Source organism: Lolium rigidum, chromosome 1 (genome assembly GCF_022539505.1).
Source record: "Lolium rigidum isolate FL_2022 chromosome 1, APGP_CSIRO_Lrig_0.1, whole genome shotgun sequence".
Lineage (NCBI taxonomy): Eukaryota > Viridiplantae > Streptophyta > Magnoliopsida > Poales > Poaceae > Lolium > Lolium rigidum.
This window is the reverse complement of record NC_061508.1, coordinates 337,940,758-337,956,514: the sequence shown is the minus strand read 5'-3', so window position 1 is coordinate 337,956,514 and position 15,757 is coordinate 337,940,758. Positions and strand designations below refer to the sequence as shown.

General features: G+C 49.2%; 1 protein-coding gene and 1 non-coding gene across 2 annotated transcripts; one reads left to right on the top strand and one right to left on the bottom strand.

Moving 5' to 3' along the window:
- Nucleotides 1–166: 166 nt before the first annotated feature.
- Nucleotides 167–8,288, bottom strand: LOC124663930 (probable alpha-glucosidase Os06g0675700). The gene is made up of 5 exons (XM_047201563.1): nucleotides 8,065–8,288; nucleotides 3,443–3,715; nucleotides 2,295–2,962; nucleotides 1,975–2,205; nucleotides 167–1,888 (listed from the first exon to the last, which is right to left on the bottom strand). Exons 1-5 carry the CDS (start codon nucleotides 8,286–8,288, stop codon nucleotides 360–362), a joined length of 2,925 nt encoding a protein of 974 aa, XP_047057519.1. The 3' UTR covers nucleotides 167–359.
- TRNAR-CCG lies at nucleotides 3,030–3,102 on the top strand. Its single transcript has one exon. It is a non-coding gene; the product is annotated as a tRNA-Arg (tRNA).
- Nucleotides 8,289–15,757: the final 7,469 nt, after the last annotated feature.

Below are 15,757 nucleotides of genomic sequence, written 5' to 3'. Positions count from 1 at the left end.
AGCGGCAAATAATATTCCCCATATCATTGATTCTATACAAGTGGATTGTTATTATATATCTAAAATTCTATATAAAGGAATAAAAGGCTTCTTGCAACATCAAATGAGTGCTGATGATGGATTTTCATTTATCAAGAATGGCAGCAGCGTCTGACTAATCTCAGGGTGAAAAATGTTTACCTTCCGTGCACACTGACCATTTGTGATACAAGAATTGCTTCACATATGAAAGTTAATGTAGTACTAAATTGCTAGAAGGATCAACTAATTGTTGCCTTGATGGTGCCACATATTTGGGCTTCAATTTCTTGTCTTTATTCAATCCAATCTTATACACCAATGCTCAAACTGTCTAAAGCTTAATAGGACATGGCGACCTTCAGCTCAAATTCCTCTCCGACGAGGAGCGACAGCCCGCCGACGTCGGCGGAGCCGAGTCCTCCTCTGCTCCTGTAACTGGTGCTGACTGCCCTATTCGCCTGCACCGCCGCGCCGTTGACATAGACGGCGAAGTTTTTGGGCGGCTCTGTTGACTGGAGCCCCATGATCACCACCTTGCTGATCACCAGGGTCCGGCTCGGCGCGTACGAGTTGTGCACCACCTGCGACCTCAGCCTGATCTTGCCGTCGCTCCACGTCGCGCAGCTGAACTTCACCAGGCTGAACTCGCTTCTTGCCCCACCCATCTCCGGTGACTCGCCGTCGTCCAGGAACAGGTCCCCGGCGGCCATGCCGTCCTCCGCGAGCGCGACCACGAGGTGGAACGGCGTCCGGCGAGCCTGGGCCGTCGTCATCGCGCTCTGCTGCAGCGGCAGGATGCTGCCGCCGGCAACGTGCACGTACGGCGAGTCCGGCAGCGCAGGGAGCGTCACGCGCTCGCCGGAGCGCGTGTCGACGGCGAGCGAGTGGTTGTAGAGGCAGAACCACCTGCCGGCGGGGAAGTATGCGTCGACGGTGGTGGCGCCCTGCTCAAGCACCGGCGAGACGAGCACGCCGCGGCCGAGCAGGAACTGCCTGTCCACGCCGTACGTGGTGACATCCTCCGGGTAGGAGAAGAATAGCGGCCGCGCGATGGGCGCCCCCGTGGTGTGCGCCTCGTGCATGAGCGTGTACATGTACGGCAGCAGCCGGTACCGGAGGCCGAGCGACTTCCTCGCCGACGCCGCCACCGACGCCCAGAGGTACGGCTCTCGCCGGACGGTGCCGATCGCCGAGTGGTCCCTGGCGAACGGGTAGAACGCGCCGAGCTGGATCCACCGCCCGCAGAGCTCCTCGGTGGTGTCGCCACCGAAGCCACAGATGTCCGCGCCGATCATGGGCACGCCAAAGAGGCCGAAGCTGAGCATGGTGTTGATGGAGTATCGGAGGTCGGTCCAGCTGGCGGCATTATCGCCAGTCCAGTGCGCCGTGTAACGGCCGGAGCCGACGAACGTGGACCTGCTGAGCACGAACGGGCGGCGGCCGGTGTCCCGGAGCAGCGCGTGGTTGGTGGCGCGGGACTCGAGCAGGCCGAAGAGGTTGTGCGCGTCGTACTCGGAGACGCCGCCGTAGTGCACGGCAGAGGCCGGCGTGGTCTTGTTGTTGATGGGGCGGTGCACGCCGCTGTTATTGATCCGGTACGGCGGGTCGTCGAGCGCGTTGAGCGGGACCGGATCGTAGAAGTTGGAGATCTCGTTCATGTCGATCCACAGCCCGTCGACGGGGATGGTGCGCCGGAAGATGGAGATCTCGTTAGCCCAGAACTCGGCGGCGCGCGGGTTCATGAAGTCCGGGAAGTAGACGTCGCCCGGCCACACGTTGCCGAGGAAGTTTGTGCCGTTCCGCTTCAGGAAGATGTCCTGCTTCATCCCACGGACGAACGTTGCATAGCTCGGGTCGATGCTGATCCCTGCACATCATCAGATCGATCAGCCACCATTTTTTCACCATTATTGGTGCTGTACATTTGTCGACGACCCTTGCCGTTGTGTGTACCTGGGTCTAGGATGAGGACGTATTTCTGTCCGTTCTGGTGGAGCCTGTCGACGAACGGCCGGAGCTCGGCGAAGCTGAAGTTGGCCGGATTGAGGGTGAAGTCCTGGAACTTGTTCATGTAGTCGATGTCCGTCCACATGACCTCCAGCGGGATCTTGGCCTTGGCGTAGCCGGCCACCACGCCCTTGAGGTCATCCACGTTGAGGTACCCGTACCTGCACTGGTGGAAGCCTGCAGCGCCATGCCACGCACGTTCAAGAAACAGAGGAATGTGCAGAGTACAAGATGACGAGAAGGATGCAATGTTAAAGGTCGCGTACCAAACGACCAGTACGGCATGGGCGCAGGGCGGCCGACGAGCTGGGTGTACTGGTCGACGACGGCGAGCGGGGACGGGCCGGCGAAGAAGTAGAAGTCGAGGACGCCGCCGATGACCTTGTAGGTGACGCTGGACCCGCCGTAGAGGACGTCCATCCCGTTGCTGTTGAGGAGGAGCACGCCGTGCGCGGCTCCCGGGGGGCGCACGTCCATGTAGAAGGGGTGCGAGCCGTAGAGGTTGAGGTCGACGTTGGAGGCGGCGATGTCGGCGGTCCAGAGCGTGAAGGTGTCGTTGTGGCGCAGCCGGAAGCTGCGCTTCGTCTGCTCGCCCAGCCCGTACAGCGACGCCCGGCCCGCCGGCAGCGCCGAGGTGAGTTCCAGGTACCGGTCCTTGAAGACGAGGGTCGGGGAGGTGTCGAAGAGCACGTCGCCGGTGGAGCGGCGGGACACGGTGAAGCGGAACGGGGCGGCGTGGATGGTGAAGACGAGGTCGGAGCCGGCGGTGGACAGGACGCGGGTGCGCGGCGGCGAGGAGGAGGAGGAGGAGGCGGCGGCGGCGGCGAGGTAGACGTCCTCCGGCGCGGGGCGCGGGATGATGTCCTGCGGCACCTCCCATCGCGAGTGGTCGGCGTCGGTGATGCGGACGCGCAGCCGGGTGTCCGTCTCGAGGCTGCCAACGGCATTGCAAAGAACAGAAACAGTAAGTTCAGTAAAGATTACGAATTTTTCAACGAAGTGGTCGCATGGCCTAATGGATAAGGCGCTCGCCTCCGGAGCGGGAGATTCTGGGTTCGAGTCCCAGTGTGATCGTCAGAAAACTTCACTTTTTTGGGTGTCCGTTAAGTTATCTTTTTGCCTTGTACTCCTACACTCTTTTGTTAGCACTTGCTATCTGGTAGGTAGTCCTAATCATTTCATAAATCAGCTCTAATCTTACGTAGAAATGAAGAAAAATCACAAACAATTCCAGCTCTAATCTTTTCCTGAAGCAATACTAATTCCAACCCTCTAGCTCTAGCTCTGTACCCTACAGTACTCTATCCACTACACTGAATGGCCTCAAAGTGACCAGTGACCACGAAGCTAAGTTCATCATAGTATCATACCGCAACCAAAATGGTGCGATCATATCATATTTCATACTACTTGCCTTGCAGTGAGGGAGAGCCTCTGCACGTCTGGCCCGAGCTCTGCGAGAGCCGGCGCATCGCCGGCAAGCTCCAGCCGCGCCGACAACGCGCTCCCCGACCCGGCCACCGACACGACGTCGTACCCGCAGCAGTCATCGCCCCGCGCCACGGCGAGGGAGCCGACGGCGAGGAGGATCAGGAGGAGCGCAGAGCGCGGCGTCGCCATCAGAGAACGCAGGCGAAGCGAAGACGACACCGGTGTGTGCAGCGCAAGGAGGCCGGCAGCGGGCCAGCTGAATGCTTAATAATGCGTGATGGGATTTACGCGGGTATAAATAAGCAGTGGCGCGCGATCGATGTATCGATCAATCAATCAAATCGGAGAGGGGTCGATAGCGACTTTGTCGGAGAGGGGTATAAACATTTTTTCTATAGAATCTTGCAGACGATACGCGATGTGATACTGCTTCTTGGACTAAAAGGCCATGCGCTTTCTGTAACGCTGGGTTATTGTAATCAGTGACCTAAAACTTAAAATGCAAGGCTTGTGCTTTCATAGACACTCAAATTAATCTCAAAATAGTGTAAATCCTTGAAGGGGAATCGTGGTATCGTCTAATCTCAGTTATCCTACCCTTAATTTCTAATACAGGTATCATTCAATCTCATCTATCCTTGTGTGTTTTAATTAGGAAAAGGTTTCAGTCTTGGAAGCCTATAGAAGCACAAGCCAAAATGCAGCTACAAATATTATATCACAAATGTGCAGTTCTTAGGATGATAAATGTGTAATTTTTTTATCCGATAATATAAGATGTTATCATAGCCAATTACACTATACATTGGAATCCGTAACATCTTATATTATGGGATGGATGAAGTACTATGTAGGATGCCTACATGTGTATACTAAGTACTCCATTGCTGTGACCGTTTACAATCTAGTAATTCAGGAACACAACAGAGAAAGCTGGATGTCACAAGGTCCTGACAGAAACAGCGGCAAATCGGTGACACCAATAATTTTGGATATACTTTTCAAATGCGCTGAAGTAGATCAGTTTCTATAAATAGATCCCTGACAAGATATTCAATTGCAAGGTGGCCACACTGGCTTATCCCGTATCATGTCAGGAGACAGAAGATCAAGATAACAATTAGTAATCTGTCTTTCCGTTGTACCAGTATTTTTCTGCAAGTTGTGGGACTGGTCTCTGCTGGCTATCTTTGTGGACAGATGGGATATTCAATGGTACTACTTAACTTGGATTGTTTCTTTTTTATGAGCATAGAAGCTTCCATAGAAAAAAAGCAGGGGACGAACACTGACGTAAGTTTACTTGAACTACCGCCCAAAATCTCACTCTCCAGTACAATGGTAGACATACTAACAGGTATAAATGTGATAAACATGCCGAAAATTATAAAAATTGCAATTGAATTGGCACAGTCAATACGTGAAAAGGAAACACATAATTTTACTACGAGTATTTCCCCAGTTTCAAAATGTAAGGCGCCCTTTGTTTTGGACGGTTTTTGACGTCCACTTTGATCCTTACAAATACAATTATATATGGATTGAAAAAGTATAAATGATGCTATTTTTGTGTTAGTTTTTGTAATATTCTAATTTCATATATCTTTGTACTGATTTTCTAGATATATATAATATAAATTTTAATTAAATTTGCAAGTTGTTGATCAACGAAAATCAAAGGTGCCTTATTTTTTGGGACATGGAAAGTACTAAGGAAGGGTGTGTAGGGAAGCCATGCAAAAAGTATGCTTCATGTGATAGAGAAATGCTTTTCTTAAGAACTCAAATAAAATATAGAACTAAATAAGGAAATTCTACTATTCTAAAATTCATAATATATAAGAGACTAGAAGAATTATTGTGGTGTGCATTAAAAAGGTTTAGGGTTGAGTTCCTCTTAAATTGATTCGAAAATTAAACACTATTATGTTCCAAAGGTCAGTATGTATATGATCTATCAACCTTGAGATTCGGTGGTGTCATGGCGAGCCCCCTGAACTCTAGGAATATTCAACACTGCTTACAATCATTTTGATGGATTCATCTATTCATATAGTAGTAACTTCATCCAAAAGAAAGAGGGCGACATTTCAAAATAGATGAAAGAGGGACTACATTTTTTTTTCAAAATGGAGAAAAGAGGGGGCTATACTGATCTGAGCGACTAAGTCTACCACCTAAAAATCATATATGTAAAACTCATACCCTTAGGAAAAATAACTTAAGGGATGTTGTCCTAAGTCTAGAAAAGAACTCCCGACGCTGGCTCCACCCGCTACGATGGTGCAACAGACAACTAGTTTTAGCTCGGCACAATAGGCAACACAATACATGTAGAAAATAATACTCAATGAGGATCCTTTTGGTGAGAACCAGACACGTTTTTTAGGGTTTTTTTAATGGTTTAAAGGATCAGGGTTTAAGGTAAATAGCGATGGACCTCCAAATAAGCTAGAGGGGCGCTAAAGTCGAGCTAAATGACACTGTAGAGGTCAACTGTGCATGGATTCTATTCAGCTGCATTATGCTCAAACCGCTATAACTCGCTACTTAAAACACCGAGTTTTCAATCTATTATGTTGTTTCTATTTGTTATACCGCTTTACTTAATCAGTAAAGCCATACTACCCTTCAAGAAGTCACACTCGTATGTGATATATTACCCGAAATATTTGGTCAAATTTTACTAAGTTTTACTTCGGCTAAACCAAAAACTTATAATCGGAGAAAATCCCTTTTTCCTCGAGAGGAAAAAATAGTGGGCACTCCTTTGGTGCTGGGTTTTTTCTCCACCGTCGAGCCAAGCGGAATAATTCCATGAAGTGAACATTATGGAGCTACGTACTGGCCAAAGGAATCTTAAAAGAAGCCGGTGAAGGACAAAGCGATTCGGCCGTAACAGCATGGAACTATACGGACCAAATCGTGGATTTGTGCTTGTGTGACCACCTTATCTCTGCTGTACCTTAATTTGTTGGCTTCCCTTTGGTCGGCACCGGCGAGGGTTCTGCGTTGTACGTGCACAACAAAGCATGGGCTAAAAGACGTCAATGATATGTGTATGTACGTGACGTATCATCTACTGAAGCGCAGCTGTTGTGCTGCGATCGACCGTTCGCTGATCGATGCCGATCGACAGACCGACCGATGGCGATGTGTGCGGCTCGAGCAGAGCGCATGTGTTTGGAGGATTATCTTGATAGTTACAGTAGCTACTAGTACTAGTAGTAGCCTCGATCGAGTCTGGGCCAGAGAGCATCAGATTTCCTAGTGTAGTGGCCGGACGTCAGAATCAGATTTCTGACTTTTTGGACGAGACTTTGGTTCTTGGACGAGACTTTGGTGAACTCGCTCAGAAGGTTATAGTCAGTGTTGGACGTTGCACCGTGAGAATTCCGACACGCGCATGTACCCGTGCAGATAAGTTTGTACTGCATAGATTCCGAACCACACCACGCGATAACTACGCGATCGTCGATTTTGTTTTAACTGAAGATAAGTCAAGGAAAGTAGTGACTCCTGTTTGTTTAGATACACGTGTAGAATCTAGAATTCTAGATACAACAGTATGCATAGAAAGCCAAGCCGCTTATTTTCCACACTTCCCTCAAAGCCGTTTAGTATGGAGTGACCGTCATAATGCGCGGACGTGCCTATAAAATTGATGCACCAAACGGAAAGTGTCTTTGACATATGGGCACCAATGCTCTCCTCCATTTTAGATTTTTGAAAATTTTAAAATCTCACACTTCTAAGTCTGAAAAAAAATATAAAGTTAAATATATAGATAGATATATACGGGTGGGGTGTATGCAAAAAAGTCCCATTAAAAAATACTTTGTATTTTGAACAATATAAAAAAAGACAAATTTCTGACAGTAAATGGTAGTAAAATAGTATTACAATAGTGTATCATTTTGTTAGAAATTTGTTTTTTTTATTTCCTAAAATTTAAAATATTTTTTATCGGGATTTTTTATTCTCATTAATATATCTATCTACATATTTAATGCCTTAATTTTTTAAAACATAAAAGTATGAGATTTTGAAATTTTCAAAAAACAAAAAAATGGAGAGAGCACTGGTGCCCATGTGCACCAAATCCCTGTCCTGCACTAACCGACTAATCTAAAATTCCAAACTCATGAAAATAGGCTAGTCAACATATTTATTTCAACAATTCCCTCATGTCTAGTGTATTTTGGTCATTTAACGTGGGTTTTATGTAGGTCACATATTTTTTTCTTTGATATTAGGTGTGCAAGTTTTTGACCTTGAGACCTTTTAGCTCCGATGCCCTATATAATTGATGCTCTAACTAACAATTCCAAAAACCCAAACTGACCAAAATTTGGTACACAATATATTTATTCCATCAATAGACAGTGCTGCAGGTTCTGTTGTGTGGTGGACGTTGCAACTTGCCATGAGGCAGTCTTCTTTATCCAAATTAGCCACCATCACTTATCCGACAAGTGGCGGTGTGTTCTCGCTCCATAGGGACTAAATTTCTCAAAACTCAATACCATAGATTTCCAATAAGAAATGGCGACCAACGGTCGTAACTGTGTGGAAAAATGCGAAAGTTGTCAAAACCGAACGCACCTGGCGTACACGTCGAGCCTCTGGATGTCGCCCGTGGAGGCACCGCCGCCAGCCGCAGCTACATCGGCGCGGAGCTGCCGCCCTCCCTGGTCCACCTTGACGGCCGCTACACGGTAGCCGCCGCCGGCGAGCTGCTGCTGCTGCTGCTGCTCCTGTGAGCATGAGCGGGACGCGAGGCATAGCAACAGGAAGAAGCAGAGGAGCAGCGTCGACCGTGTCCCCATCGGATGAGAAGGGTGCTAGGCAGTCCACCTGCGCTGCTGTATCTGAGTGCACTTGGCGGAGGGAGGTGCCTCCGTTCTTATAGAACCCTCCGCCGTCCAAACGGACCAATGGTTTGGCACTTTGGCTATCTTCTTCCCCGCCCCGTGGTGCACGTTTTGGTCAATCGAGTGAAACGATCGATCCGTGTGGCCAACGTCGATCATGGCGGAGACGCGAGAGCTGTTTAACGTACGCATGGGGTGAATGGTGCGACTTTTCGTCTTCCAGAGCCCTCCATCATCGGCGGCTGCATCGGGACTGCTCCTGATAAGATTCTTCGTTCTTTCCCAACTTCAGCTTCAGACCAGACACTGATCAACATGGCGGCTAATGGTCTACGGCCTAGCCTCTTGGCAAAAACCTCTTCGTGCGAGTTCGTTGATCTCTATCTATAAGCCTGCTCGTATTTCGACTGTATACGGCAACATGGAATTTTGTTTTGAAATGCAGACACAGGAGCCAGGAGCCAGAAATTTGGCTCGATGTGCCTTTGTGGCCAGCTTTCCTCCGGCTAGGCTAGGGTAGTTATGATTCCTGAGAATAATTTGGTGACGACGAGCTATGTACTCGGACTCTTAAGCCACCGTGTGTGCTGCAACAATGTAAAGAGATCATGTAACATGCTAGCACATGATTTAGCACAAACGGTGATGAGATCTGCGATATTTAGCATGGGCACTTGCCCCACCCGACATTGCTAGAGTTATCATCCAGAAATGATATCTATTATTCTTCAGAAATTATATTCCTGTAAGAGCATCTCTAACAGAGCCCGTAAATCCCGTCGGAACCGAACTTTTCCGGCGGATTTACGGGTTCGGACCGCCGAACGGAGCCCAAAAAGATGGGCCGGCCCGTAAAAGAAGTTCAGTGGCCCGAACAACTCCCCGCACGGCCCCTATTAAAAGGGTTCGCGGAGGGGAGTTCGGTTCGCAAACCCTACTCCCCTCCGCCGTCCTCTCCCTCCGCCGCCGCCAAGCACCATTTCCGGCGAGCAATCCAGCGAGCCCCAGGCAGCGATCCACCGCCCGATGTTGTGCGATGGCGTCCCGTGGTGGCTCCGAAGGCTGTGGCGCCGGATTGGGCGGCGGCGACTCGCCGCCGCGTCCACCCGTCTTCCGCACCGACGCGGAGCGGCGCGCGCAAGCGCAGCGCCCGCCGGTCGACGAACTGGGGGCTCACACCCCCAGGGAAGCTCGCCAGGTACGACAACGCCGGTGAGGGATCCTCGTCCGGCCAGTCAAGCCGCGCACCGCGGCTCCCCGTCGTGGACGTCAGCGACGACGAGGACCTCATCCCCGTGCGGTCGCCCACCATCTCCGCCGGGGACTATGTCCACGGCAGCAACGAGGAGGAGGCCGTCCTCGCGCAGACCAAGGCCGTCAGCGCGGCGGAGGCTCGCGCGCGCTTCTGCCGTGAGGAGGCGGAAGCCGTCCGCCAGGTCCGTGAATATGAGGCGGCCCGCCGGGAGGCCCGCGTCCGCCGCGTCAAGCTCGAAATAGTCGAGCTTGACGCCGACGACGCGTGAAGATCATCCACGACAGCGTCGGCGCCCTCTGCTGCTGAAACGCTGCGCCACCACCGGCATCGCCGCGCGCGCAGGTCACTATATTGGTCGCATTTTGCTTTCGCTAAGTAGCGCTCGCTGGTGTACCAGTAATGTAGCTTTAGTTTGTCGAACAATGTACGTTTTGATGATCAATCGGAGCATCAATTTCATGTCGAACTATGATCATCGCCTAATTTACCGCGCCATTTCGAATTCCGCTTTGCAGTTCCATTTTTATGGTTTCTAATCTGCGCCACTGCCAAAATTGAACGAACTTACGTTTTTGGAAGACTGAAAACCACTTTTTCAGTTTGCACTTTTTCGGGCTCTGTTAGAGATGCTCTAAGGGTGCCCGTGGTAGCAAACTGGTGCTCCGTTAGAAAATTCTATCAAGTCCGTTGATATGCAGAAGGAAAAAGATACAGCTGACTTCCCCAGAGCTATTATATATCTCATGGTTAACGCGATATGTACGGCGCTAGAATCACTAGACGGCATTGATGGTTAGTCCTAGATGAGTAGAACCCTTGCAATGGAACCTCCACCATCAATACATACCATGGTTTCATTGCCCACCACATAGTCATATTCATAATTGGAAAAGTAACATTTGGAAAAAATTTAGGAATAATATAATTTTCCTTTGAAAAATATCTATTTCAAATAAAATGATTTGAAATAATAGAATTTTCACTTTTTGAAATATTTTATCTTAAAATAAAGAATTTGGGATATTAGAATATATTTCCTTTTGGAAAATATTTGCTTTAAAGAAAAAGATTTGGAATAATAGAATTTAATTTTGACAAATATTTGAGTAACAATTATTTAAAATCATTTGGAATTTTCCTTGATTTTTATGTCAAAGGAAAATTTCAAATCTTAAATTCTCAATTTGAAATTTATTTCAAATTTTCCAAAATTTAAACTTGTATTGTTTATTTACTTTCTTATTTTATTCTGGTTGAGAAATATTTTTAATGTATTATTCTAATTTTTTCTAGAATTTTTGAGGTATTCATAATTTATTTGGAATTTTTAAAGTGGAAGGGTTATTTGAATTTGTGAAAAGACAAAACTACCCCTGGGCCCACCTACCAGGGCAACCCACGGGTTGAACCGGACCGCCCCAGGTCGGTCAGCCCACCAGCCTCATTTCCCCTCTCTCTCACTCGTTACGAACCATAACCCTAACCTCTCTGGCGATTCTCGTGGCGATGACGTCGCCGCCACGGTCGCCGCCACACTCCGGCTGACTCCCCGCGGTTTTGGCGCTCGCCGTTGATCGCGTTCGACGCTGCGCACGACGGTACGTCTACCTATCCGCGTCGATTTGAAGCTCCTCGCCTCTCCTGCTCGTGCGCAAGCCCTACCGTGCCTAGGGTTTGCGAGTTTGTCGCCTCTCCGTCGATCTGGACTCTCCGGACGTACTGGTGCTGCTCGTCGCCCTCTCTGATGGTGGTGCGTGGCTGGCACCGGCCTGGCTGCGGTTTGGCGCCGCCATGCCTGGCATGTGCCACCGTGCCGCCATGAACGCCACCAGGTGCCCACGATTATCTCCCTCTTCTCCCCTCTTCTTTATCCAGCTCTAGCTACTGATCTATCTGTTGCTTGTGTTGTTGTTGCATGTTACGCATGCTATGCTATGCTGATGCCACTCCTAAGCCTACTGCTACTATGCTCATTGCTTGATTAAGCTTACTGGATTGATGTGCTAGCCTTGTTCTACTTGTTGATGCTCCTGTGCTTGATCAATTGCTTATTGATTGCCTTCCTGTTAGTAGTGGCTAACAACCTGATGCTTGTGGTGACTGTGGTGCTCTCCTATGGTCTGTATTTGATTCAAATGCTTCATTTGGATCACTCTATGCTAGTGGCTAGGTTACTGGTTCCTTGCTTGGATGATCTTGATGCTTGCCTAGGCTACTGCAATTATCTTAGCTTGTTATAGCTACTTACCAGGTACTGGTGAGCTGTTGTTGCCTCTCATAGCACATTGATCATGAATCAATGGCTAGGATGCCTTTGGTATCCTACTAGTTGACTCACTGTGTTGTTGTTGCTTATTGAGCAATGAATTAACTTGTATTCATGCACTGGTTAGTTATATATATGAACTGCTTATGCAGTGTTGATTATATGCATTGATTTGTGTTGTATGATATCTCCAAGATCAATTGGGAGATACAAACAGTATGAACTCCTCCTGGGTAATGATGACCTATGATTTAGGGCTGTTGGATGGCTTGTGGTTGATGTGACCACAGTAGCACTTGCTACTTCTTATGTTGCTCTCACTGTTGGTTCAGTATTTGTTGTCTATTCTCAATATATCATGCACAGTAGGGTATCATATGTATATGAATGCCATTGTGACTTGTTTTGTGAAGAAAATCCATACTAACTGATGGTTTGATTGGCTAGGATAGTGTTGCGGTCAGAAACCCACCGGCGGGCAGTGACGGGCAACACCGTAGAGCCGGGAATCTCCCAGGACTGCGGCTGGCCCTGGTCCCTTCGAGCGACAGCCCGCAAAGCCTTCTGGTCACACGTCCGATGTTGTCGCAAGGGCTAGCCACCTGACCTATACCTGGTCAGGAAGGTGTTGGATGATGCCTCGCTTAGTTTCCTGCATGGCATACACGTAAACGTTAAATACGAGCCTCGATCGGCTCTCAGGTTGTCCTGTGAATCGGCTCAAAGAGCCGATCCACCCATGATACGTACGAGGTGTACGATCGGATGGTGGTCCTGCTTGATCAAGATAAAGCTGAAGCGACCTACTACGATTTGGGGTTTTCACCGCACAATCGGAACATCCTACTCGTGATTGGGCCTCGCGCTCGCGCACGGTGATCGTAAGCCGATCCTAGACAGGGCCTAAAAACCAACACGAGGTTGATCCCCGGAACGTCCTGTCTAGGGCTAGCAAACGACACCCTACACGCCGCTGGATCCTCCAACCCTTTGTAAGGCCTAACAATGCAGATATTAAACTAATCCTTGAAGAACAAGGAGCAATCTTAACGGATCGGATCTACTAAATAATGATCAAGCGGGGTGTCGCCCTTACACCCGTGACAGGCGTAAGGGCGGCTAGATGCCTAAGGGTTGCACGACGATAGCATATGATACGAAGAACGATGCTAACCCTAGAACACCTATGATAACTACGTTGCTCGCCATCAAAAAGGCTTCAGTACGAGCAACGCATGGATGACGAATAAACGTGTGCTGCCTAGATCGCAAGATGCGATCTAGGCAGCATGGTGCTTACCCGGAAGAAACCCTCGAGACGGGGAGTTGGCGATGCGCCGAGATTGGTTTGTGTTGAACGTTGGTTGTTGTTTATTTCATAAACCCTAGATACATATTTATAGTCCGGGGGACTTTCTAATTCAGGCGTGCACCTAACCGTGCACGGGTTAAACTCTAACTTCTAAACGACAAGTATCCTACTATGTTACAGATATATGGGCAAACTAGCCCAAACTTGGTACACAAGGCCGATTCATGTATTTCTTCTATATATATATTCTTCAAGCCCATCTCCAATCACGGCCCACCTCTGATCCGGTCAAATTCTGTCGATAACACATGCCCCCCTGGTTTTGGAAATGACATTTCCAAAATCATTACGCTTTTCTTTCGTCGGGTCATGTCGTGGCAGAGCAGAAACCGCCGCAGAATCCTTCATCATGATGCCTTGCCCCTTCCACTTCTCCGCGTGGCCTGCGAAATTTTTCTGTTGGGCATCACTTCCTCGGAAACTGTTGTGGCATTGAATCTCCCTCATATCCCCTTTTATTTAACCGTTCTAAACAGTTCGCTTCTTCATCCCCTTCGCATTAGCACCCAAAAAACCCTCCTGCGCCACCATGTCTTCTTCCTCCTCTTCCTCTTCCGGTCCTTCCTATGGGTCTTCCTCCTCCCGCGAGACGCCGGAGGACATACGCGCACCAGAAGAATGGGACCAGGAAGACCACGCCTCCTCCATTTGGTCCGAGGATGACCAGTCCTTGACCAGCGGGGATGAAGATCTCCAGTTCCTCGCCGATGGGGAACTGGAATCGGAGAGCGAGGATGACCTGTTCCCCTGGGACGGCTGCCCCTCCTCAGAAGAAGAGGAGGAGGATGACGACGACTCCCTCGAGGGCTACCCGCCAGCGAAACGCCTCCGCATGTGGTGGGACGACAACGACAGCGATGATGAAGAGGAGGATGAAGCTCCCATAGAGGGCTACGGGAGCAGCGACGAGGAGCCCATCGGCAGTAGTGCCGATGAGAGCTCCGAGGACGACGATGAGGGCAGTGACGGCCCGTAGATAGGATCTACTAGTGTAGGTCTAGTAGTAGCAGTTTGGTCAGCAGACCCCTCTTTTGTTCTTCCTTCTTTGAGCAATCGGCTCTTTCTTTGTAAGAAGTCCTGTTCATTAATGAAGAAATTTCCCCAATTTTATTTTGCCGATTTCTTTTAAGCCGATTCTCAATGAGCCGATGACAACGCATCGGTCTCTCATAATCCGCCCTTCATCTCTTCGACCACGGGGTGATTGCAATCTTGGTCAAAGCTCAATAAGCCGATGTCAGCGCATCAAGCCCTTATGATCTATCTTTCATTTTTTCGACCAATGAGCTTGAGTTCTGCTGGATAACCACTCTTGACGAAAATCGCGCCGCAGGACTAGCCGATGGCCACCCAATTGGCTTTCAAAAACAGAGCATCCATCAGGCCAGCTGCCCCCCGAGTCTCAGTCAAGGCGAAACAGAGACGAGGACACGCAATTCAGACAAATGGACCTAAGCTCAATCATGTCTGAGAGAACTACCATGCAGAGCCAGCCAGAGCCGATCACCCCTCCTCCGTTGAAAGTTGATATTGGAGATGATCACACAACGGCTCAGAAATAGAACTCCTCTGACACGGAGCTGGAGGTCCTTGTGTTTTGCACATGCCACTGGTAGATCCCATGAATTTTGTGCTAGAGTCGATGTCTGCGCATCGGCTATGCTTAAAAAAATTTGAATTTTTCACGGCCGATTTATGTATCGGCCCCTCATACTTCAATACCCATCCTCAAAGAATATCTTGGGCTGCCGGGTATTTGAAAGACACTTCTACTTTATATCCTCGTGTTTTATCCACCTAGGTGCCCCCCGAGCCGATTCTTTCAAGGGATTTGATGGTATCGGCTCTTCAGGTATTCCCTGTTGGATTAAATGCTGGACCCAGGCAGAATGTATGGTGAGGATAATTTTGGCCGATTGCTGGAATCGGCCTCCATGTTGTTTGCTCGATGAAGGTTTTGTAACGTTCCTCCATAGATCCTTGGGGCCGATCTCCTGGATCGGCATCGCCACGTTTTGTCTATCGATGTTGCTTTTGTTACACGGTCAGGCCAGTGGATAAAACCAGTCTAACCCCGTCCTTTGTCACGTCGATGCTTTCTTGTGACTTCTCAAAGATGACCGGCCGTGGGCCGCAGTTAAGTTGTGCCACAGGTGCTTCGTCTAATCCTGGAGCACTAAACTCCGTTGGAAGGATGAACACCATGTTTGTGCCAGCCGATGTCTCATCATCGGCTTTCTTTTGTCCGGGGCGCCACTCTTTCCTTTGTGGCCGACCTTCTTCGTCTAGGGTTCGCTGAATTTTGGCGGCCGGATCGGGCCGCGCCTTCCTCAACGTGTGCGGGTATAACCTTTCGGCTTCCTCCAACCCACGTAGTCGTTGAACCCTTCGCTTTTGGGAATGGCTGAGCCCATCGGGGCACCACCTTGGCCGATGATACTTGTCTTCTTCTTCATCATCGTCCTCTAGTTCCTCGAGATCTTCCACCCGAGCGGACTCGGCATGCTTGTTCCGAGGCGGGAGAGGCCCTA

Excerpts from the sequence above, each read along its gene's own strand:
- LOC124663930 (XM_047201563.1), bottom strand. The coding sequence starts at position 8,288 with ATGGGGACACGGTCGACGCTGCTCCTCTGCTTCTTCCTGTTGCTATGC. Across the intron at positions 2,206-2,294 it reads CATGCCGTACTGGTCGTTTG|GCTTCCACCAGTGCAGGTAC; the intron begins GTACGCGACCTT and ends ATGGCGCTGCAG. Across the intron at positions 1,889-1,974 it reads CGTCCTCATCCTAGACCCAG|GGATCAGCATCGACCCGAGC; the intron begins GTACACACAACG and ends GATGATGTGCAG.